Genomic DNA, 24,272 nt, shown 5'->3' with positions numbered 1-24,272 from the left:
TGTGGTCGTCGTTGATATGCGGCGTTAGTGAGAACGTTGGGTAGGAGACCAGCGTGGATACCCACAAGATTGTGGCTTGCGTAAGTGAGAGCGTCAGGTGGGAGACTGGCGTGTAGGTTTGCAGGATTGCGAACCGTTTGGAAAAGGGAGCATTGGGTTCTGCAGGCCCATGTGTAGACGCACCGGATTGTGTGTCATATCTGCCCTAGGGTAGATCAGTCTGGGTCTGAGTGGCCGCGAGACTAACTGATGTATGAGTGTGGTGTAGGGTATGGATATCCTTAGTAATCAGTGAGTATTCTTAGTATCCCTATAGATTTAGTGGTGTTTTTAATAATATGAGCTTGTATATTGCGAGTTCCCCATCCTCAGGTAGGTACCCAGGTGCCTGGATAGTTGGTCCTGAGGAGGGATGTGATTACGTTCTGGCTGGGTTGGAGGGGCCCCTAGGGGCTGATCCCATCTAATCAGAAAATCCGGTCATAACAATTACACACTCTACATTACACACTCTACACTACACACTCTACACTACACACTCTACACTACACACTCTACACTACACACTCTACACTACACACTCTACTCTACACACTCTACTCTACACACTCTACTCTACACACTCTACTCTACACACTCTACTCTACACACTCTACTCTACACACTCTACACTACACACTCTACACTACACACTCTACACTACACACTCTACACTACACACTCTACACTACACACTCTACACTACACACTCTACTACACTACTACACACTCTGCTACACACACGCTCTACTACACACTCTACTACACACCCTCTACTACTCTCTACTACTCTACTACACATTCTCTACTACTCTACTACACACTCACTACTTTCTACTACACTCTACTACAGACTCTCCACTCTCTACTCCACACTCTACTTCAATCTCTCTACTTCAATCTCTCTACCTCAATCTCTCTACCTCAATCTCTCTACCTCAATCTCTCTACCTCAATCTATCTACCTCAGTCTCTCTACCTCAGTCTCTCTACCTCAATCTCTCTACCTCAATCTCTCTACTTCAATCTCTCTACTTCAATCTCTCTACTTCAATCTCTCTACTTCACATTCTGTATTACACACTCTACTACACACTCACTACTCTCTACTACACACTCTCTACTACACACTCTACTACACTCCCTACTACACACTCTACTACACACTCACCACTCTACTACACACTCACTACTCTCTACTGCTCACTCTCTACTACACACTCTAGTACACTCTAGTACACACTCTAGTACACACTCACTACTCTACTACACACTCTACTACTCACTACTCTCTCTACTACTCACTCTCTACTACAGTCACTACTCTCTACTACACTCACTACTACACACTCTACTACACACTCACTACTCTCTACTACACACTCTCTACTACACACACTACTCTCTACTACACACTACTACACACTCACTACTCTCTACTACACACTCTACTATTCACTTACTACTCACTTACTACTCTCTACTCACTCTCTACTACTCTCTACTACTCACTCTCTACTACTCACTCTCTACTGCTCATGACAATGCCATTTATTTATCTGTTTCCAAAACCAACACATAAATAAAACATTTGTCATTTACAATGCCAAAAGCGCTAACTTTTGCAAAGGCGAAACCGTTGCATTGTAAATGCTTGTTATTTCAGCCAGACCTCTTGGGGAACAACACGAGGACACTGTATAATTAATGACATCACTGCTCAAAGGTCACTCAGTATGCCAGTAACGGGAAAAATATGTGATGTCTCTGAAAGATACGAATCCTACGGAATGTTGAACTCTTTCTGCCATCTTTAAGTCCCTGACCTTTGAACTTCTGAGCCTTGAACGAAAGTGCTACACGACTCGCCACACCTAACTCCCCCCCCCCCTCCCCTCCATCCCATGGATGAGTCTGAAGTTACAGTAACAGGGCTGGCGTTACTAATTAGGCAGCGACATGAGCGCAGGCGGAGGTCACGAACATCAACACATGGAAAGTGAAATGAAGGTCAGGTGCGGCTGGGCGCCCAGGGGGCTCTGGTATTAGCCAATGATTTCTAGATCGGGCAGGGCTGCGGCTACTCCGAGCATTATCCAGACACGGGACTTCCCGGCTTCTCCTGCAGGTACAGCGGTAGAACACTAAATGCGGAGGTGACTTTCAGATCCAGGAAACAGAGTGAGGATAGCTGTCCTTACAAATATAAAAGGAAACGCGAATGATGCTAGAACTAAAGGGGTTTCCTCCAAAAAATGAAATGCATTTGAAAACGAGGGCTTTTACGAATTGGCTGGAATCCCATTGGCGTCAATTTTTTTTAATGTTTTTAATAAAACTTTTATTGGCATTTTTGCTTCATACAATGCGACAGCTTCATCTGCATCTCAAGCCCACAATGGTGACTGCATCAGCAACAGTAATCTCAGTATGGTAGAGTTTCCATGCAACTTTTCTGCTCCATGCCACCTAAGTGGATGCAGGCCGCCAGCTTTGTGGTACTCTACCCACCTCCCCACACACGTTTTATTGTTTCTGCAGACATCATGGTAGACTTGTTTTCCTAGTACCGGGCATCAGTCCAGCGCAAGCCTCCACTGTGAGAGAGGTTTCCGCCCCTATAAGTCTGGGCTATGTCCCTTTTGACCATCATGAACCTCAAACACCTTTATGAACCTTTTGGTGTTTACCCCTGCAAGGCTATTCAACAAGGTCATACATGGAATATACTGAGGACATTTGAGTTATTATTCACAGGGTGGTAACGGAAATAAAAACCTGTGGTGATAAGGATACAAGGTAAACAGCATAGTAAAGGGGAACAACAGTGAATGTGTCGGCATTAGCAGCCAATTATACACCTGATGTAAATACTTGAGCATACGATTCAAAACCACTGGAAAATCATGTCATACATTTTAGTATAATTGTGTCTTTAAAAGGGAACAAATCTTATGCAAATCAGTCCGACCCGCTCCAAATGCAGCAGCACAGACAAGCCTGTAGGCCTCGTCTTCGCTCCTCGGGAAGACAAACATCCGTAAATGCACAGAAACCTGCTGTGTTGCCTCCAGTGGTCTCTAGATTGTAACTGCGGAATATTCCGGCTACAAATTTCTTACATGCTAAATTTCAGAAAATCCCACATCAGCTTAAGTTCTTTCCCTATTTAAAATTCTGGAACAGCCTATTGGGATGAGTTCAAATAATCAACAACCAATACCTATGCACCTGCATAGGCTCCGGTTTATTTTTTCTTCTTTTGTCCAATCATATATGATTGAATTTGATCTGTTTTATCCACAAAATGAAAAAGATTTGGGGAAAAAAAATCAGCAACCATATAGCTCGCTGTGGAAAAGCAATAAAGAAATGGTTGTATCGTAAGGTGATCCAGCAGGTGCAGGTTACAAGACTACTGGGAAGTCTTTGCCTCATGTAACCCTGTCACTCATTCACATTTACATTTTTGTATTTAGAGTTTTATGTAGCACTAGCTAGACCCGAAGGTATCAGAGCGCTTTACAAGTAGGGTGCGTAGGATAATTTGAGATGCACGTGGGGATACGACTAAAGTCAAATGCAGCCAGCGGGAGCTAAAAACAGGACATATTCAGAATAGTGAGAACACACAGTCAAAGTCCAATAATAAAGCAACAAGGTAATGGCGTTACACAATACAGCCAAAAGGTAATGACATCGGTGCCAATGTGGGACAGACAGAATTTACGATACAAGCTAGTTGCAACACAATTGCAACAACCGTCTGATGCCTCCCACACAACACAAAACAGTAAATAAATGGTACACCATATAAAACCGTCCAGGACGCCCTCTGAGGCATAATGAGGGGTTAAGTTCTTGTTTGCAGCATGTCAGGCTGAGAAGGGGATACGCCCGGCTAGGTTGCTTGAGGCAACTTGTGTCCTATTGATGAAAGTTACACTCTGTTCCGCTCAGTCCTCATTTAACAGATACTACTGAATAGTTGTTGGGTCATAGCGCAGACACTACAAACCATCCCCCCAGTTTCCCAACCCCTGAACACCTCCATCTTCGAAGCTATTTATGGAGCCGGTAACAAGGACCCTTGAGGGCCATCCTTCCCCAGGCAAATTGTCAAGCAGGCAGTGTTAATCATAACTACCTCCTCCTGTAACAGGCCAGAGCCCTGACACCTCTGCTCCCCTTCCAAGTTGTGCTTCCAGATACTCTATCAGGGCCACACACCAAGAGAAAGACTTCCAGCCTTATCGTTTTCATTGAGAAGCAGCCAGCAACATCTCTTTTCATAGGGTGAGAGGGGAAACGTGCGGACACAGAATCTGGGTTTAGAAGTAAGGGAACATAGTTATAGGGACTGGGGAAATACATTATTTGATTCAATTTTGACCGTTCACATCAACGCATCTGTACCAACTACGGATCGTTGACTACATTTAGAGCCTAGATTAATTTAAAAAGAAACAACGAATGCAAATTAATGTAATTCACCACTACTCCCTCTAATCAGTCTATTGACTTTAAATTCTCAAAGTAAGGAAGAAGCCGGTCAGATCTGAGTGTCAGGCGAAATAAAAACTTCAGAAGGTACACTTAAAGTGTCATTGGTGGAAGTTGGGGACACTGAGCCACTTTTAGGACTACATTTTTAGATCTCTTCGAGAAATTTATTAAGTGGCTTTTATAAGTGCCACCAGAGGCTTTTGCTGGCCTACAGCTTGCGTTCACAAGCTCGTGCACAGCAGCCATCTGTGTTTTTTTTGCTGTAATCAGGCTCCTCTGCTTGCACTACCCCCTCCCTTTTCCTCCTCCCTCCTGGTCACCTTCATTTGTGTCTTCTAGCTGTGAATCATGCTCCTCTGCTCGCACTCTCTCTCCTCTTCGTCAGTTTCATTTCTGTCTTCTATCACTGTGAATGCTCCTGCTTCCACCAGGCACACACACCATCAGTCTTCAGTGCACGCTTTCACCAGGTACACAACACCAACCGTTAGTGCACGCTTCCACCAGGCAAACACACCCTCAGTCTTCAGTGCACGCTTTCACCAGGTACACACCACCAGTCGTCAGTGCACGCTTCCACCAGGCACACACACCACCAGCCGTCAGTGTACGCTTCCACCAGGCACACACATCACCAGCCGTCAGTGCATGCTTCCACCAGGCACTCACACTACCAGTCGTCTGTGCCCGCTTCCACTAGGCACACACCACCAGCCGTCGGTGCACACTTTCACCATGCACACACACACAACACCAACCGTTAGTGCACGCTTTCACCACGCATACACACACCACCAGCCGCCGGTGCACGCTTTCACCGGGCACACGCACCACCAGCCGTCTGTACACGCTTCCACCATGCACACACACCACCAGCCGTCCGTGCACGCTTCAACCAGGCACACACACCACCAGCCATCAGTGCAGGCTTTCACTGGACACACACAACACCAGCCGTCAGTGCATGCTTCCACCAAGCACACACCACCACCAGCCGTCAGTGGACGCTTCCACCAGGCACACACACCACCAGCCGTCAGTGCACGCTTCCATCAGGCACACACACCACCAGCCGTCAGTGCTGGCTTTCACTGGGCACACACACCACCAGCCGTCAGTGCACACTTCCACCAGGCACACACACCACCAGCCATCAGTGCACGCTTCCACCAGGCACACACACTACCAGCCGTCAGTGCATGCTTCCACCAGGCACACACCACCAGCCGTCAGTGCACGCTTTCACCAGGCACACACACACCACCAGCTGTCTGTGCATGCTTTCACTGGCTACACACACCACCAGCCATCAGTGCACGCTTTCACCAGGCAGACACACCCCCAGCCGTCAGTGGACGCTTCCACCAGGCACACACACCACCAGCCGTCAGTGCACGCTTCCACCAGGCACACATACCACCAGCCGTCATTGCTGGCTTTCACTGGGCACACACACCACCAGCCGTCTGTGCACGCTTCCACCAGGCACACACACCACCAGCCGTCAGTGAACGCTTCCACCAGGCACACACACCAGCTGTCAGTGCACGCTTCCACCAGGCACACACCACCAGCCGTCAGTGCACGCTTTCACCGGGCACACACACACCACCAGCCGTCAGTTCACGCTTCCACCAGGCACACACACCACCAGCCGTTAGTGCCCGCTTCCACCAGGCACACACACCACTAGCCATCAGTGCACACTTTCACCAGGGCACACACACTACCAGCCGTCAGTGCATGCTTCCACCAGGCACACACACCACCAGCCGTCAGTGCACACTTCCACCAGGCACACAAACCACCAGCCGTCAGTGCACGCTTCCACCAGGCACACACACCACCAGCCGTCAGTGCACGCTTCCACCAGGCACACACACCACCAGCCGCCAGTGAACGTTTCCACCAGGCACACACACCACCAGCCGTCACTGCACGCTCCCACCAGGCACACACACCACCAGCCGTCAGTGCACGCTTCCACCAGGCACACACACCACCAGCCGTCAGTGAACGTTTCCACACAACACCAGCTGTCAGTGCAGCAGTCAGGCTCTTCTCAGAGTTTCTTGGTAAATATGTTTTTGATGCCTGGGAGGGAGTGGGTCGAGTTTCCTTAAACCATGCTGAATATGCAGGTGCAGTGCATGAACTCCTTTGTGAGTGAGTCATGCTGCCTGGGGCTCACTCACTCCACACTTGTAAATTGTGCCTGCACCAGGCTTTTTCTCATTTGCAAAGTTCGGCGCACGCGCACAGCTGGCAGCCCCCACACCCCCGAGAAGGACTGCTTCCTACAACCAGAATGGAAACAACATTCAGAGCAATGAAAATAAGTCATTTGATGCAAAGAACTGTTAACAAAAACCATGTCCAGCTATTGTAGATCTGGCAACTTAAACAAAACAGCAACAAAAAACAAACAAACATTGGCATAGCTAATAGGTCTCGCTTTTTGGACCCTATAAGTATTTAGTTATGCAGAAGAATATACTTGATGCAACAACACCAACTGTTGCATGGCTAAACACTTATAAGGTCCCAAATGCGAGACCTAGTGGCTATGCCAATGCTTGCTTAAGATGGCAAGCGAGGGAAACTAACTCTATATTCCATTTACTATATTATCTCTTTACAGATGAACTGAGAATTTCTTAACAGGTCCTCAGCACGGCTTGCGTGGATCAATAAAGGATCGCTACAGCTGTGGTGCGCAAAGGTAGGTGAAATGCCAACAATATGTGCATTGCACTAACACAGCAGAAATCTGGGGGTATTTAATGAAAGGTGGAACACTGCAGCATGTTATGCATGAATCATGGGTCCTAGAACGTACCATTTTATAATGATTGTGGAAGCTCCAATTGCACAAAAAGTCCATTCATTACATGGTTCAAATTATTCAGTTTAGAAAATAATTAAAACGAAATGGTGTGAGGACAGTAGTGTCAGACAAAGGAAATAAAATGAGTCCACTCAACTGTGTTAATGGGGTAGTTTTTGAGTGATGCAGCAGAACAATTGATATTTATAAGTAGTCCTGGTTTTGTACGGTAGGAATATTCATTGAGGTCAAACACTAGAATAATTCTGCATTGCCTGCATGGATCTAGGAGCAAAATTAACCAGGTTAAATAGAGGTTAGAAGGCTCTATTTAAAGAAATTTCTTAGCATTTCTTAACCCATTTTTGCATCCGCTTGTGTATCAGAGTTCAAGCAACTTTTTTTAGTGAAAGTGTGAAGTGACTTCCATGTAACTGCTTTACATATGCCTGTTAAGGTTACATTGCTGAGCCATGCTGTAGTAGGTACTTTTTATTCTGGTCGAGTGTGCTCTAGTTTTACCAGGTAAAAGTCTGTTTGCTAACTGCAACTGTAAGCATAGTGCGATACAAGAAACTGTTCACCTAGCTATAGACTACTTAGATGTGGCCATACTTTGCCTTATTGGGTCATAGATAATAAACATTTGTGACGTTTTTCTCAAATCTTTTGTTTTATCTACATAGAAACGTAAAACCCTTCGAACGTCCTACAAGTGTAGCACTCTCTCTCCGAGTGTTGAAGGATTAGGAAAGAATGTAGGGAGAGTATATTTCTGGTTAATATAAAAATCCAAAGCCTCTTTAGATAGGGGTGAGTTCTCATTAATGCTTGCAGTTCGCTTATTCTTCTAGCTGGTTGTAATAAACATCAAGGATGCAATTTTCCATGACAAATACTGCAATGTAGATTTGTGTTGTCGTTCAAAAGGTAAACCCTTCAATTTGGGAAGCACAACATTTCACTCCCAATGTGGATAAGGATGTTTAATCTGAAGTTTTACATTTTTCAGTCCTTCCAAAAAATATTTAATGACTGGTATTTTGAAAATTGATACTTGTCTTGGAGACTCTCTGTATGCCGTGATGGCTGCCAAATATACTTTTATTGAAGAAAACCAAAGCTTAGACTGAGCCAAGTGTTGCTCTATATATACTGGACCAAAGTAAGGTACAGTGTGTATAGGGTCCACAACCACCAGAGGTATAACAGAGTTTAAAGTCAGGTCTGACCTTACTCTCCAAAGTGGTAGCTTGGTCGAGCAGTAAGGCAGTACCAGAGGACAGTCTAAAGCATTTGTTGTATCCACTCAGTCAGCAAAAGGTTTCACACACTCAAGAACTGAACTCCAGGCCAATTGTTTTTATATCAAAAGATATAGTTGTTTTATTTTTAGAACCCACAGGTGTCAAAATATACTTTTCTCGATGTAAGCACTCTCAGGTAATTACTTTGCAAAGAGGCAATTCATTTTGTAGATACAATAGGTACAATGGTTGCAGTAGGCAACACAATTCTAAACACAATGTAAAATTGAGCTCAATGGATGTTTCTACATAAATGCAGCTGATTACCTTATAGATTACTTTTGTAATTCCAGGACTAGATCCTAAATTCAGTCCTGAGACCTAAGCTGAAAACAGTTTAGTAAAAACGTTTTCGTTATTTCAATGATTTTTAAAGAATATAAAGGTATTTCAAAAGTTCACACTTAGAAACTTTTCAGTGAAAATCTAGCAATGTTATCCAATAGGAGAAAATTTAGGTTACAGGTAAAGCACGTTCTTGTTACTTTTGTACCAGTACTGGGCTCCTAGGTCCATCACTGGGATCCCTACTTAAGACAGGTAAGTAATTACGTTTCAGTAGTAGGTACGATTTTTAAGGAATATTTCAAGTTTTCAAAAGTAGACACTTAGAAGAAATTTCATAGAAAAGCAGACAATGGATTCCTATGGAGAAAATTCAGCTAGCTATCTAGTAAACCCGGTTAGGATTACTTTTGCGGTTCAGTACTGGGCTACAAGGTACAGTACTGGCTTCTCTCCTGATCCCAGGTGAGTACTTCGGAATTCGGTATTCGGCAGATTTTATAGGAATATTTTAGAGTTTCAAAACTTCACACTTCAAAGATTTTTCGAGTCAAACCTGTCAATTTTATCATATGGCAGGAAAGTGAGTTATTGGTTTTCAGGTGAGTATTCAACTGGTGAAGTTAAGGTTCTAGGCATAGACTCAGGGGTCCCCCAGGGTCAGGTAGGTACAGTTGGTACACTCTCAGCGGAACAGGGGCAGCCGGGTGCAGAGGTAGTTAGGCCCAATGTTATCCAATGCGAGGCAGGGGGCCTTTGGTTGGTGGCTGCTGTATAGCAGGCCATGCGCGGCTGTGGGAGTTGGGCAGCTGGTCACTTGCTCAGGGCAAATGGGGAAGTAGGATAGGGTACAGGTTGCACGGCCAGGGGCACTCAGGCGGGTGGGTGCAGGGTGCTTTTGAGCCGTTGGACGCTCAATGTTATTCAATGGAGATCTTGAAAAGGGAACAAAGGCTGCAGGCTCGGGGACGGAGGATCTTCTGGCGCGACCAACACTTCGAGGGGTAAGTTGGGATCTTGGAGGATAGGTAGGCTCCCAGGAGTTGGGCACAGGGGGCTGTGGGGCGTCTTTTAATGGTCTGGAAATCTTACCACCTGCTGGTCACGGTTGGAGGGGTCTCTTGTCCTGAGGCTGCAGGCGTAGTCGGGGCCGCCGAGGAGGGTCCCAGGGCACTGGATTCCAGGTCAGAATCGCCGGGGGGACGTCCTCAGGGTCTTGATTCACTCCAGCACAGGCCAGGCTTGGCAGGTGCAGAATGTGCAGGGTTCGCGGTTACGGACTGATGCCAGGGCTTGTTACTTGCTTTGAGCAGTACCACTGCTCGTGGGAGACCCAGGTATTCAGAGTCACAAGGCAGTCAGGTCGTCTGGGTTTTTTTTTTTTTTATATATGTCGTTTTTTTAATGTTTGAAATTTTTAAAAAAATAATACATATAATTAAAAGAAACAGTTAAAATATTTTTAAATGTTTTTTATTAACTTTTCAAGAAACAGTGGTGTACATCATAATCATACAGTGCAAGACATACAATTGTACCCTAGGAAATCAAGCAGAAGTAAGGGGTTGGGTACCTTTGACATTACTCGTTACAATTCATCATTGTCCTCCGCGTTTTTTGAGGTTGCTGACCACTGGAGATGCTGGGGTTTATCAGGAGCAGGTTCGAGGGTCGACAGCCCGGTAGGGCTGGGGCCAAATCAGTTGGTGTCTTCCTCTTTTTAGCAGCTGCACTTCAGGTCTTCGTGTTCCTTGATCATCTTTCTTGTTTCGTAATCTGGATCGAAGCAAGAAGGTTCAGGGTGCCCCTAAATACTAAATTTAGGGGCGTTACAGTTAGGGCAAGGGCAGGGACCAATGGGTCCCTGTCCTGGGGTGGGTACATCCCCTAGCCTGCTCCTCTCCTGTGGGAGGGGGCAGGAGCCTAGCTGTGATTGGGCAGGGCTCCCCATCTTCAAGATGGCAGGAGCCCGGGGTCCTGCATCACCTAGCCTCTCCCACCTGAGGGGTGGAGTTGGCACAGGCTGGCACACCCCCCTTTCTGAGGTGGGGGCAAGTTGCGGAGTACAGCAAGTGGTCTGGAGAAGCTCACAAAGGTGGAATGCCTTTGAATCTTTCCCTGCCCATCCTGAGGGAGGAGGCTTGGCACCTCGTCCCAGGATGTGCATTGTTGCAACAGAAACTCACTTTCTCACACCAAGTGAAAAAAATAAGGGAGAATCACGTCTTCTTAATGTGGGATTGGATGTTGTCTTTCCTGCTGACACCAGAAACGGAATGTTTTCCACTTAATATGGCTGAAATAATCCGAAGGCCAGACAATATCCTTAAGTACTTTCTGAAGGAGATTTTGTCTCCTTCAGGATTTCCATACTGATTGGTGGCATATTAAGATGACCATATTGTCTGGCTTTAGGATTATTGCAGCCAAATTTAATGATGGAAGGGTCGGGTGGGGAATTTGACCATGGGGCCTATTTAGAAAGCCTCTTCTGTGGTTTTGCAAGAAGTCGGGGTATCACTAATGTCTTGGGCAATCTGGAGCTATCCATATTATCAGAATAACTATTGGTATAAATGAGATTGATGGAATAGTGTGGAGTAATGGCCTCAACCACTCAATCAAAATGGCATTCCTTAGGGATCCCTGTTCTGGAAATCTGGATACGAAGTCTAAGAATGTTTTGCTTTCTTTTGCTGCAAATAGATCTAGTGAAGGCTTTCCCATTCTTGGAAAATATCTTTTAGAACGTCGTCCTCCAATATCCATTTGTGAGACTCTTCATAGCGTCAGATGAGAAAGTTTGCCTTAACATAAATTTTCCCTGAATTGCGAATGGTTGCCATTTTTGGACAGAGCTCAATTCCCGATCCACTGAGCTTGCATTGACAGAGGTCTTGACCTGGTGCATCCTTTCCCGTTTATCTAATGCATGGTGGTGGTGTTTTTCTGTCAAGGTCTGAATGGTCGATGAGATCTATAGATATGGGAAGAAGGTTTTGAGAGCTGTTGAACAGCTCTGAACTCTAGGTAATTTATGCGGTATGATTTTTCTAATTTTGACCATCGTCCATGAATTGTTAAGTTTTGAGCTCCCCAACCTGCATGTGAAGCATCTGTTATTACTGTTTGCGCGGGAAATTGTTTCTGCCTCTTGCACCACCATGCGGGGGATTCCCTTGCTGTTAAGGTCAGAGTTAGTCTGTCTTCTCAATTGTTTTCTGTTTCGGACCACTGGTCCTCTATGCATTGCCAGAAAGATCCCAGGAGCAACCTCGCAGTGGGATCAATGTTTACATAAAAGGTCATCAATCCCAGAAGTGAGGTTATCTTTTTTGCAGTTGGATGAGGAGTTGAACTGAGAATATAACGTTTCCTGGATAGAAGAAAGTTTCTCCTCCGAAGGAAACACACTTGCCTTTATGGTTTCCAAAGCCACCCCTACATAAGCCAGCCTTTCGACTGGCGTGGATATCGATTTTTGGTTATTCAGGAGTCTCACTGTTATTGTGTAGTTTTTAGGTCTCGTGGCGATTACCTCGCCAAACAGTGGTCTCGCCAGAGACCTATAGTTACCGGCTCAGCTTCCCAGGAGACAAGAGATGGACACACGCATCCTCAAGAATGGGATCGGAGCGGGCCGCACGCGCGTGTGCACATCTCCTGTCTCTTGGGAAGCTCCAATACACACAGTCACACCTCCCCCTGTTTTCGCACATGCATGCGCACACACAGAGACACACACACGAGCGCACATTCACGCACGCACACATACAGAAACACACACACCACCCACCCCCACTCGCCCCCCGCCGCCGCACACACACACACACGAGCGCACAGAGACACCCCCTTGCCGCCCCCCTCACCGCATCGGCGCCACTCCTCCCGGCCCAGGTGGCGCATCGGATTCCGACTCACCAGCCACATCGCCTAGGTCCCGGCGGCCCACCAGCATTAATCCGGCTTCTTCCGTGGAGACTGCTGGTCACACTGGCATTTCCTACCCAGGGAAAGGGCATCACAGGGGCGATACGGGCACCATGAGCGTCAAGGCCGCGCGAGAGAAGCAATACCGTAGGGGAAGGCGCGTGCGAGACGCACTGAAGCGCGTGCCAGGCAGGGTGAGGGTGTCTCTTGCAGCCGGACTCCGTGTACTGCCCAGAGGCGGGACCGGCGCGCGCTTGTTTGGGAGGGTAGGGGGGACAACAAAACACTGTAGTGGAAAAAACAGTACGGATTGTCTTGCAGAGGTTTTATGAAATACTGCTTGCATTTGTACCTTTCATTAGTATTAGACGTAGTGTAGACTTTTCTGCAAAAAATGGGAAAGCAGTGGTCCACATTGGGATTCTGCTGAACGCCACACTGGGACATTGCTGAGGCCCAGATTGAGTCACAAGCGTTAAACGAATGCTAGGGTTCACTGCATACAGTAAATTGCTCCCTAAGTCACACAGCACAAGGAAAGCACCTGTAATTTCTTGGCACTACAAACCAAGGAGGGGAATGATTTGGACTCTACATTTCAATACATTCTCTTGAAAAAAAGAAGGTGGAGATTTTTGGTGATACTGCGTAGCCGGACATGAAAAGTTTTATGAAAGAGAAGTGAACCAGAAATCACTTTCTTGAATAAAGAAGACGTTCCACTGACATCTGATTGGGGCAGCAGACCCCACCCGATGTACAATAAGAAACTCTGAAACAGTTCTGAATTGAGTGCCTCGTTGCATTTTGAAGGAGCAGTGTTGAAGAAGCGGAGCTATTTCACTGTATTATTGTGAATCAGCCTCCCAACATTGAAACCGCCAAGCTCAGAAAAGAGCAAATAAAGTAATGCTCCAAAAATGCAAGCCCAGGAAGCTCTAACAGCAGGAAACAGAAGATCAGAATTCTGGCAGTGGCAAGGGAGTTAATCTCACACCCGAGGGTGGAATTGAAGGCTGGACCATATGAAGTTTGATGGAACACCTTTTGGAATACAACCAAATCAATCGAGGAGGCATGCCTGATACTTGGTATCCTGGAAGATGAGAGAACATAGACAAGTGGTGTCAGACTCTCTTCTGGGTCACCGGGCAATTTCGATATTTTGTCACTGGTGTCTGGCCCACTATGGCTCTGAAATCTTGGCCAACCTTTTTTGCGTGTGTTTCTCAGGATAGTGAGGGTGAGCAGTCCAAGGCTTCTCAGAGAGGTAGTGTGGGGGGCAAGAGCTCTGAACTCTACAATACACCAACAGGAACACTAACTTCATGCCCAGTTCTGGTCTTTTGTGAAAATCACAAAACAAAATACCTTACATTTAAGTTAAGATATGAAACAGATGGCTATATCTATTGTTGGCTCCACGGAAAGCACTAAGCCTTCTTGTTTTACCTGTCGCCTGCCCAAGATCAGGAAGCAGGCACACCGAACCGACACCTCCTCACCACTTCTTGTCAGCCAATAGCAACCCCCATGCCCAGCATACACAGAGAACTACACTGCTATGGCACAGCACTACCAACTGCCTGCCTTCCTGCCCCTACACTGTTACCCCGCGGTGCAGCCACAGGACAGTGGCTACATTGCCCGTGTCTGACCCGCAACACATTGTTCCTGCCATGGAGGTTTCCCACAGCGGGGTGCAGTTAATAAGTACAGGGACCCAAAGATATGTGGCATTGCAGAATAAGAACGGACGTGGTACAGGAGGCTTTTTTTAAATGTATTTATTAGTTTTCACTTTTATATAGCGCAAACTTTACCCGCAGGAATCAGAGCGCTTTAAATCAGCATGCTTATAACAAGCAAGACTAGCACTCTATATTACTGCCAAATTTGCTTAGCATAAGCAACAGCTAACCATTCACAAACAATGTTTATATACCAATTGCAAATAAAAAAATAAAATAATGCAAAGCATTGTCATTTACAATGCCAGTAACTCAAACTTTAATGCTGAGAGACCTATTGCATTGTAAATTCTTGTTTTATTACCTTCTGTGGACAGTGAGCCTTGTAGTTATTTAGTGTCATCCATCCGTGGGCTCTGAGAGTCAGTGAAGCTTTATCTTGAGTAAGTGAGCTGATTTTTAGTGATTTCCAAATTAGCTCCTTGAATAACTGATGGCTAGTAGGCGTGTCCAAAAGCTGCGTAAGCCAAGTAGTAGTTAGGTATTCTTGAAGGTAGGTCCTTGCCGGTCAAAAGTTGCTATCTTCTAGCTCCTTCCATAGAAGGTAATTCAGCATGTTGGTCTCTGCTTTTCTTATTCTGTTACAGCATTATAGGTAGGAACCCCGATAGACAGCATCTGTTTTAACAGTTCAAACTCCAGCAGAATCTGTGCCGGGGATGTAAAGCACGAAAGTGAAAAGATGATTCTACAGGAGCACGCCATTATGTTATCCAAAACTCTCACGTCACAGTTTCTTAGTGGTTCTCCCTGTATGAAATGATCAGTAGAAGTTTGGCTTATACTGCTCGAAGAAGGGGTGCCAGTGAAGGCCCTGCCAATTTCCTTTTAAGGTTTTTACCGCATGAGCCACGCCTTTCCTTTTGATCACTTCTGTTTTTATCAATATTGACCCCTAAATACTTATACTCTTCTGTATTCTCAATCAAGGTATCTCCCTGGAACCATTTTGAAGCTCGTTTTTTGTTGTTATAGGTCATGGTCTTCGTTTTTCCAAGGTTAATGGTAATGCCGTGTGGGGGTCTGACACTTCCTTTTCTGCCTCATGAAGAGCACTTCAGAAAAAGAGAAAGCATTTTTGAGGAAAATTCTTCTCATGAATCCTGATCTTATGGCATTACTCGATGTGTAAGGTCTCAAAACATTGATTGAAGCTTAAAAAGCTATGATAAATTGCGATATTTGTAAAACTGAAGTTCTAATTCTCATGTGCTCACATGAGCAGGAGGAAGGAACTGGCTCATGAAGGTTTAACGCCAATAGGGTGCACTCTGGGTAGAGAAGACTTGTGGATTATTAAAGGGACAGCACCCTTTTTTCTCTCTTTAACCCCTTGCATGCTTGTGATGGAACCGTTCCGTCACAAGCCGTGGGTGAGCTGTGCTTGTGACGGAACCGTTCCGTCATGGCCCGTTCGGCGCGCCTGCGCGGCGCTGATTTGAGCGGGCGCGTTCGTGACTGAACCGTTCCGTCACAAGCACAGCTCACCTGCGAGCCGTGACGGAGCGGTTCCGTCACAAGCATGTGACCGCCGCGCGGCCGCCCTACCCCCTTAGCGCTGCGGCGGAATAGCCGCCGCAGCGAAGGGGTTAAAATGAAAGCCTATAAGGCTATTTTCTGTCTTCGTACATTTTCACCTTTCTTTAAAAAAATGCTGCAAAGCAGGTTTTAAATTGGTATTCAGAATCATTGTATTTTCCCAGAAAAAAAACTGAGCCTTCGATATGCTATCATAGGGTTTATTTCATCATAAAATCAGATGGACATGAATAACTTGTGTACATGAACACAAGAAGTGTTCTGAGGCCATTTGGGCAGCGGGTAATTATTCTAGTGTTTATGACTATCAAAGATCCTATGATGGAGAAGCTGCTTCGCCTATACCGGTTCTCGGTCCACCCAAAGGGAAATGACTACTGAGAACGTGTGATGATGCAGGACACTGGCCCGCTGTTAATAGATTATGAAGATGTACACATTGCTCTGTGTGTGGAACCATAATTAACGAAGAGTTGCTTTGGTTACATAAAGCTAACCTCTACAGACCGCACCATAGTGATGAGGCTATTGCTGGATTTCTTAATCTCATTGGATTATTGGGATAACATCAAAAGGTGGCTTTATGACTTTCCACAGAAGGCGTGTAATGTTCTCTTTGCTGAAGATGATGGACTGTAAGAGAAACATACGCAACCTTTCTTTTAAAATGAAAATCGAAGTTATCCAACAATGAATCGAACAGTGGGTTCTCAAAACACTTTATTCTCGAAGAATACTGCAGAACTGAGTTTCTATTGTTTTGATTTTCCCACAGGTAAATAAGAAGAATTATTTCCAATGCCTCGCAAGCTAAATAAATATCCATTGAAGAAGTCCACTCAGGACACTATGGTACCAAGACATTTTAGATCAATAACAGGCCAACTGGACAGCCAAAATCACGTAAAACACTATGACAAGACAATTATAGACTTTTATAGAACAGGGCATTTCTAGATAATCTGCAGTTAGGTTTTCGGTCCAGATGCTGTACTGAGGGATGTGCTGGTGAAAGTGACACACGGTATGCTTGGGATGACTGGTCAAGGGTCCTTTGATATATTAATGTTGTTGGATTCAAAGTAACAACATGCATGCTTATATGTATACCTTAAAAGGAGGCCATTTGTCAAATGTGTTCACGGGCCAACATTCTCTGCAAACCTTAATTTAAATTGTAGAATAACCTCCCTAAGAAACCCATGCTAAGGTTTTACTTTAAATGTATGCTGAAAACAAAAAAAGGGTTGAGTTGTGACTCTACACGGTTTTCGGACTAATTAAGGAGAAGATCATGAACTAAGGGATCCGTATGGATTAAGAAACATAATTAAGCAAAAAAGAAATTAAACTAATTACAGAGGGAGAAAAGCGGCACATTCTTACCTTACACATAAACTCTTCTACTCGTTCCATGGCATGGTGGGCCTGCAACAGAGGGGCCATGCCCATAAACCCTTCATCTTCTTGAACAGGTTCATTGGGACATTCACTTTCCTCTTGACTCTGTAAGTAGATTAACGTACAATGAGTAATCAGAAATGTTAAAGCTACCAAATTAGCAAATGTGGGTAATTACAAAAACACTGAAAAAACAGAAAGCATAAAAGTAGTGCGAGACCATCTGCCAATTTCTCTGTTGAGACTCAGACAAATGAACCACATTAAAAGATAGTGATAAAAGGAAATATACAGAAATGCAAACATGCGTCTCTGAACACCATTTATTTCACTAGTAATGCAGAAAGAACAGCTTGGCAGACAACACACTAGACAATGTTGAGCCTTGCCCCTTCGCTCATGGGATTTCGACTGGAGCTGTTAATACAATGCTCAAGGTCCTTTAGGAAGGAGAAAAAGAGCTTTAAAGACCCTAGGTGGGGGGTGGAATAGAAAGCAGCGCGAGAAGAACCTCTGCTAGTCTGCACAATGCCTAGTTGGCCAGTATATGTCCTTGTTGACACTGGTGCATGATAAGACCGGTACAGGAGAATAAGAGTGCTCTTCCCCGGCCAATATACCTGTAATGCTACCTGGGGGCTATACTAGCTGACAACTAGCAGGCAGGGAGGGAGGGAGGCGCGCTTCTGGCACAGCAAGCTCGGCTGTAGGGTGGCCGTTCGGCAGGTTTATTGCCTCTTACAAGGATAATGGTTACCCTATAATCTAGTCCCCAATAAGGCAGGCGAAAGTAGGAAGATATAGGATTTCGAATACCTAATTAGGCTACAGAATACCACTTTTGTCATCACTACAGTAGACACACTTAAATACTTTCTGTTTTAGCATACTACAGGTTTCACCAGCCTTCCAAACGGGGGCACCATGGCTAATCAGATTTAACATAACAATTCTGCTGTTCCATGCTCTTCCACAGATTCAATTCTCTTTAATGCACACATGATATAGCAGCATAACTCATTGCTCTAATTAATGTTCCCTGTCGTTCCGCTAGGTGCTAAAATACAGGAATGTATTCTGGGTGGGGTATGCGGGGTGGGGGCAGGTTAAAACTACAGCGTCATGCTACAAGTTCGATCTAACAGTGTCTCTGTCACTACTGCTGCATACGTTTCATCAGTGCGCACAAGAAGGTATTCAAAGTCAGATGAGTGGCATGATTTGTATTCGCAAATAAAGGCTTCCTCCTGTCACAAATTACCTTAAATACGGACTGTGTTTTTTTGATCCAGCAAATCATCAACTTGGGGAATTTAAACTGTTGAATACTATTGATATGCAAGTCCTCTCCTTTTCTAAGAATTGCTACAGCATTCTTATCCTCTTTACTGTTCAATGACCTCTAAATATGTCAATCAATCAATCAATCGATATTAGGTTAGAACACTCTACCAAGCATATTTATCTGGTTGAAACGTAGAGTGAACCTCAGCCCAAGCTATGATGTTACCGTGACCATATCTCTATCAAGATGATCATTCTGAGACAAGGCGTTTTCAGCCACTTATCTGTCACTTAAAAAGGTTTTCTACTTGATAAGGCAACAAAAGTTGATCTAGCCTAGCCTACACTGAACCTTGGATGCCACTGAGCTGCCAGAATCTCAACTGTTGGGACAACTCATCTCTGCAAATTCTACCCACTTTTAGTGGCTCAATCCAGAAAAGGGTCACAAGCCTGCAATATCAAATCAACTTAACATGGTCTTTTAAAATTATTTTGTCATCAATTCCACTGGGAACGGGTGACTAATGCATTGCCAACATAGACAGAGCTCTACAAATACCTTCAGAAAGCCTGGGATGCTGGGAAACGGGAACAGTTAAACACCATTCGGATTCTAGCTTCCAGGGAGGGAATGCCGGTTTTATGTTCCATAAGTGACTGGATGACAAAGTTTTCTCAGTTTCCAAGTTACACATTCTCCAAGTTTAACCAACCAAGTGTTCCAGGTGTACAGTACTAGGCATTAGAAACACCATGATATTAGTCAACAGAGCTACCATAATTATTTATGTGCAGTGTATTATAAAGCGCTAGCTACATCACCCTGGGGCCATTTCCTCTGACATAAATGCAAACTGAATATTCTGTTGTCGATGTGAGGGTCTGATGCTTAGGGGATCTTTTTTAGTAGTGATGAAAGAGATGTGCTTAGATTAAAAAGGTTTGGATACCATTTCATAGGCTTCATACTTAAGATTGTTGTTCTGGAGCAGTGCTTAATTTGTAAATAAATAAGTGCAAGGGCCCTTATCAGGAGGATACTCCCGCTTGTACCACCCATTGCCCTTACCATGCTGCCAGTGACAGTACCAACACAATCACTAGCCATCACACATCTACAAGTGCGACATCTGAGACTATTCTAGGCCCCCAAAACTATTAGAATGGCTTGGGCCGCTGATATTAGTAATTTTTAATGTATATTGAATTAATAAACAACTGTTATTGTGCCGATCTGTAAATTAGGCAAACAGCGCCACCATGTGGCAGTCTGTCATAAGAGCAGGTGTTAACAATTAAGTTCGAGTGCTGAGCACCAGAAACGACCGGCTCAAATTAAGCACTGTTCTGGAGTAACTTATTCACTTCGTTTCAAATTCACTGCTCAAGCAGAGGTTTGTTTGTAGGGACATATGCTAGGCTGCACTTAAGAGTATTGAGTGGATGGCATTCCAAGGCTTGAGCACAGTGCTCCAAATGACCTGCTGTTGTGGAACGGTCATCTGAATCCCTGCCTAGAGGACATTAGGTATAGGAAGCATCGCCTCACTCTGTTGTGGCACACCATTTTACCGGCACATATAGGGAAAGTGCACTCTATTACGGTGAATGCCTGTTCAAAATGCTGGTGGCAACTTACGCCTGCACTCAGTATAGCCCATTAGTGAAAGGCCGGACTGGCAGTCTGCATTTCACTTACAGCCAGAGATACTGCCACAGTTTAAAGGGGGGCTGGAGGGAAGAAGCAGGGACCCTCCCAGTGGCAGATGATGTGCTACTGCACTCACCTGCAGGGGGATGCCTTTGGCACCCATATATCACCTTAAACAAGGGTGCTCTAGGGGGTGCACACTGACTATATGCCTCCTCCATGTGGTGCATAGTCAGTACGCCTCAGAAGCTCCTATGCCTCAACTCCCTTCTCTGCAATAGGATACGGATGCAAAAGCTTAGTCCTCCCTTATTTGCACGGGCCGCACCTCCATGCACCCCACCACATTATGATTGTGCGCTAGTGTTGGCGCCCTTGGCATGCAGCCTGGCTCATTTGATCTTGGCCTTCATTGGGAGCTCGTTATTTTAAGCATGGGCTAGTGTGGCTACATTTCTTAATTTCAGGGGCGGTTTTGCTGGCTAGTTTTTCACATGCTTCTTTTGTCAATGAGCCTCTTTCTGGGTGACGTAAAGACTGGTCTATTACTACATACATGACTAGATATCTTCTGTGCTTCACTCTGTGGATATTTTGGGGCAGTGGTACAAGTACATATGGAGTTTGTTCCCCCTGACCACTGCATTCATTAGAAAAGTGAATGACGGAACAACTCAAAGATTACACTTCAGATTTTTCCATCTAAGCTACCTGCTCCAGCTAGTTTTTTATTTCTCACATCTATTGCCTGGCCCATGAGAGGATTTTGGCTCAACGTAATAAAAATGTCTTCATTCGATTCCCCTGGTGTACTCATTTATGTATCACTTTCTTTAGTGAAAAGTGATCAACGTATGCTAGGCCTAAGCAATGCCAGTACCCTGGTTCAACCCCTGCAGTGGGAGTGCGGACTCGAAGGACAAAGAGAGGATTCTCTAGACAGCATTTTGAAGAGGAGGATCAGCTCTGCCGATGGGTGCATCAAGCCTCCAGTCAGTAAATCTCTAGGATGAGTAATTAGAATGCAAGACTATGTCGAAGCTATTTTGCTATCCAGAGAAAGACAGCTAATACAACTCTCGGGTGGAGGCAGCACTAACAAGTGGCTTCTCAAAGCTCTTTTCACCCCATCTTACAAGCATAGCCAGCGAATTCTAGACCTTAGCATGAAAGAGAACCAACCTTGGGCCAGCGGCTCTGGCGAAGTTCGCTTACACTTTTGAGCACTTTCTTTCGCCAGCCCTGGTTCTAGAATGTAATCCGAGGTAGGAGGGGGAGGGTGCGAGCCTCTCCCAAATAATAAACTGTGCCAAAGCATTGAAGAGCAGTACTGCACTGACCAGCCCAGGAAAGTTAAACGACGACAAATTGAAGCGTTCATAATGTAGAACTATCATCCTTAGGAGACGGGCACAGCACTGACAGTGCAGGAAACACACTCACGCAAATGTATTTTGGGCATGTCTTCATCGTCTCAAGAAACCTTTAAACCGTTTAATAATAAAAAGCTGGCTTGCGCTTCCTGCGAGCCCAGGGTGGCCAAGGCTCGTCAGGTGACTTGCATAATCTGCTGGATTTAAAATAATTACTCCAGGATAAACTCCGCGGTTGGACAGGAGCATAAGCAGGGTGTCTTCAGATCGGGCTCTAATTGAGAAAGGCAAGGACATTACATGCAAGAAAAAGTCTTATTTGTATTGGTAGTTTGAAGAGCTTTTTCTGCAGCCTGACGCCACCGCAAAGGGCTGGAGATGCGAGGGGAGGGCTGGGGATCCGAGGGGAGGGCTGGGGATCCGAGGAAAGACGGGAGAGCCTCGTGAAAAGAATGGACTACCTCAAAAGCTCATTCAATGCAAAATGCAATACAGCGGAAGTGTATTGCATTTTGAATGGCAAACTAAGCTGTGCGAAGTCGCATCGTTTCACCTAAGCAATACACCCATAGTTCACGTGAGAACTAGAAGTATTCTGCTTAGTGCACAAAACATATGTTTTTGCATGAAAATTAAGATTTTGAAAGATTTTATTGCGATATTCGGATTTTGACCATTATTTTCCATACACATTTAGCCCCACACACGTTACATGAGCTCCTGTCAATTGTGCTATCTGTCACTTGGAAAACGTACAAGATGTATGTACATTAGACATATTCTTGTATAATACCATTTCCGTTGAGATAAAACTTGCATAACATTCACTATCGCTGAAAATGTTTGTATGTGACTTAGAACAAGGAAACAAATATCCAGTGAAATGCAAAATTTAGTAAACTGAAAAAAAATCCAAGTACATGTCACACCGCTTTAAGAAAATGTGCGAGTTCCCATCAGACAACTGCCGAATTTTACCTGGCTGCAAAGGAATAGCAAAAGACAATACCATCGCGAACTACAGGAAACTCATGTGACAGGTCCTACTTCTAACATAAGAAGAAATAGATTCCATACCTGTAACTCCTGGCCACCAGCGTTTGTGTCTTTATATGTGCACAAGCTTAAATCAATCCTCATTGCATTGCTGCGAATCCCTGGTAACTTTAAAGAGCGCTAAAATGGCCATAGGCTTCACCAGTGTTTGTTTTGGTAGCACATGCACCTCGTTCAAACCATCCAAACTTTGGCCAATGAGATTGAAATGCTAAACTCTCATCCTCCCCCTGAAGGCCACCATAACCAATAAATCATTGCACAGATTGTTGTGTACATAATAAATGAGCGCGGAGCAGGGAGGGCCGCTTCTGAATATATGAACGACAAGTAAGCTACTTATTTCTTCGACAGCACTGGATCTTTCATATTTTCACACGCATGAATCAAAGTTAAGCAGTACATATCAATTATAACAAGCATTTGCAATGCAATAGGTCTCGCATTAGGAAAGTTTGAGCTATTGGTATTGTAAATGACATTTTTTATTTATGTTTTGTTTTTGAAAATAGCGAAATTAATAGCTTTGTCATTTACAATGCCAATAGTTATAACTTTCGCAAATGTGACACGGGTAGCATTTGTAATGCAATATGTGTTGTATTTACGTGACTTACATGTATTGATATTACAAATAACAATGGCTTTTAATTTTTTTTCAATAATACTTAAATAAAAGTTATTGTAATTTATAATGGCAATAGCTTAAACTTTTGTAAACAACTTTTGTGAAGATTATGTTCAGTATATTTTATTGTGACGAAAATCCAAGACCAGAAGTGAAATATTACCATCTTTTTGTTACATTTGTAATAAAGCTTGAAACATTGAGCGAACATATTTGATCCAGGTGTTGTTGAATAGTTGCACAGATTGATGCTGTGGTGGCGCTGAGTGACGTTGTGATTGCAAACGAGTGATGCTGTGGTACCCCTGAGTGATGCTGTGGTGGTGCAGAGTGATGCTGTATGCTATGCTAGGTTTTGTTTTGCTATCCTATGTTTTGTTTTGTTATGTTATGCTATGTTTTGCTATCCTATGCTTTGAATTGTTATCCGATGCTGTGTTTTGGTATGCTATGCTATGTTTTGTTATGCTATGCTACGATTTGCTATGCTATGCTAGATTTTGTTATGCTATGCTTTCCTCTATTTTATTATACTATGCTTTGTTTTGCTATGCTTTATGCTACGTTTTGTTGTGTTTGGTATGCTATGTTTTGCTATGCTTTTATATGTTTTCTTTTGCAATGCAATGTTTTGTTGTGTTTTGTTAAGCTATGCTATGCTTTGTTGTGTTTTGCTTTGTTTTGTTATGCTA

The 24,272-nt window shown here is 44.5% G+C and overlaps 1 protein-coding gene across 1 annotated transcript in view; it reads right to left on the bottom strand.

The window, feature by feature from the left end:
- LOC147668213 (adiponectin receptor protein 2-like) overlaps positions 1-24,272 on the bottom strand; it is a 245,207-nt gene that overhangs the window by 124,791 nt on the left and 96,144 nt on the right. The window contains exon 2 of the mRNA XM_086948695.1: positions 17,571-17,690. Coding sequence (XP_086804821.1) covers positions 17,571-17,690 — 120 coding nt within the window. The remainder of the gene's footprint in view (positions 1-17,570; positions 17,691-24,272) is intronic.

Source organism: Lissotriton vulgaris, unplaced genomic scaffold (assembly GCF_964263255.1).
Source record: "Lissotriton vulgaris unplaced genomic scaffold, aLisVul1.2 SCAFFOLD_214, whole genome shotgun sequence".
Lineage (NCBI taxonomy): Eukaryota > Metazoa > Chordata > Amphibia > Caudata > Salamandridae > Lissotriton > Lissotriton vulgaris.
Note: the sequence above shows the minus strand (reverse complement) of the source record. Positions and strands in the feature narration are given on the sequence as shown.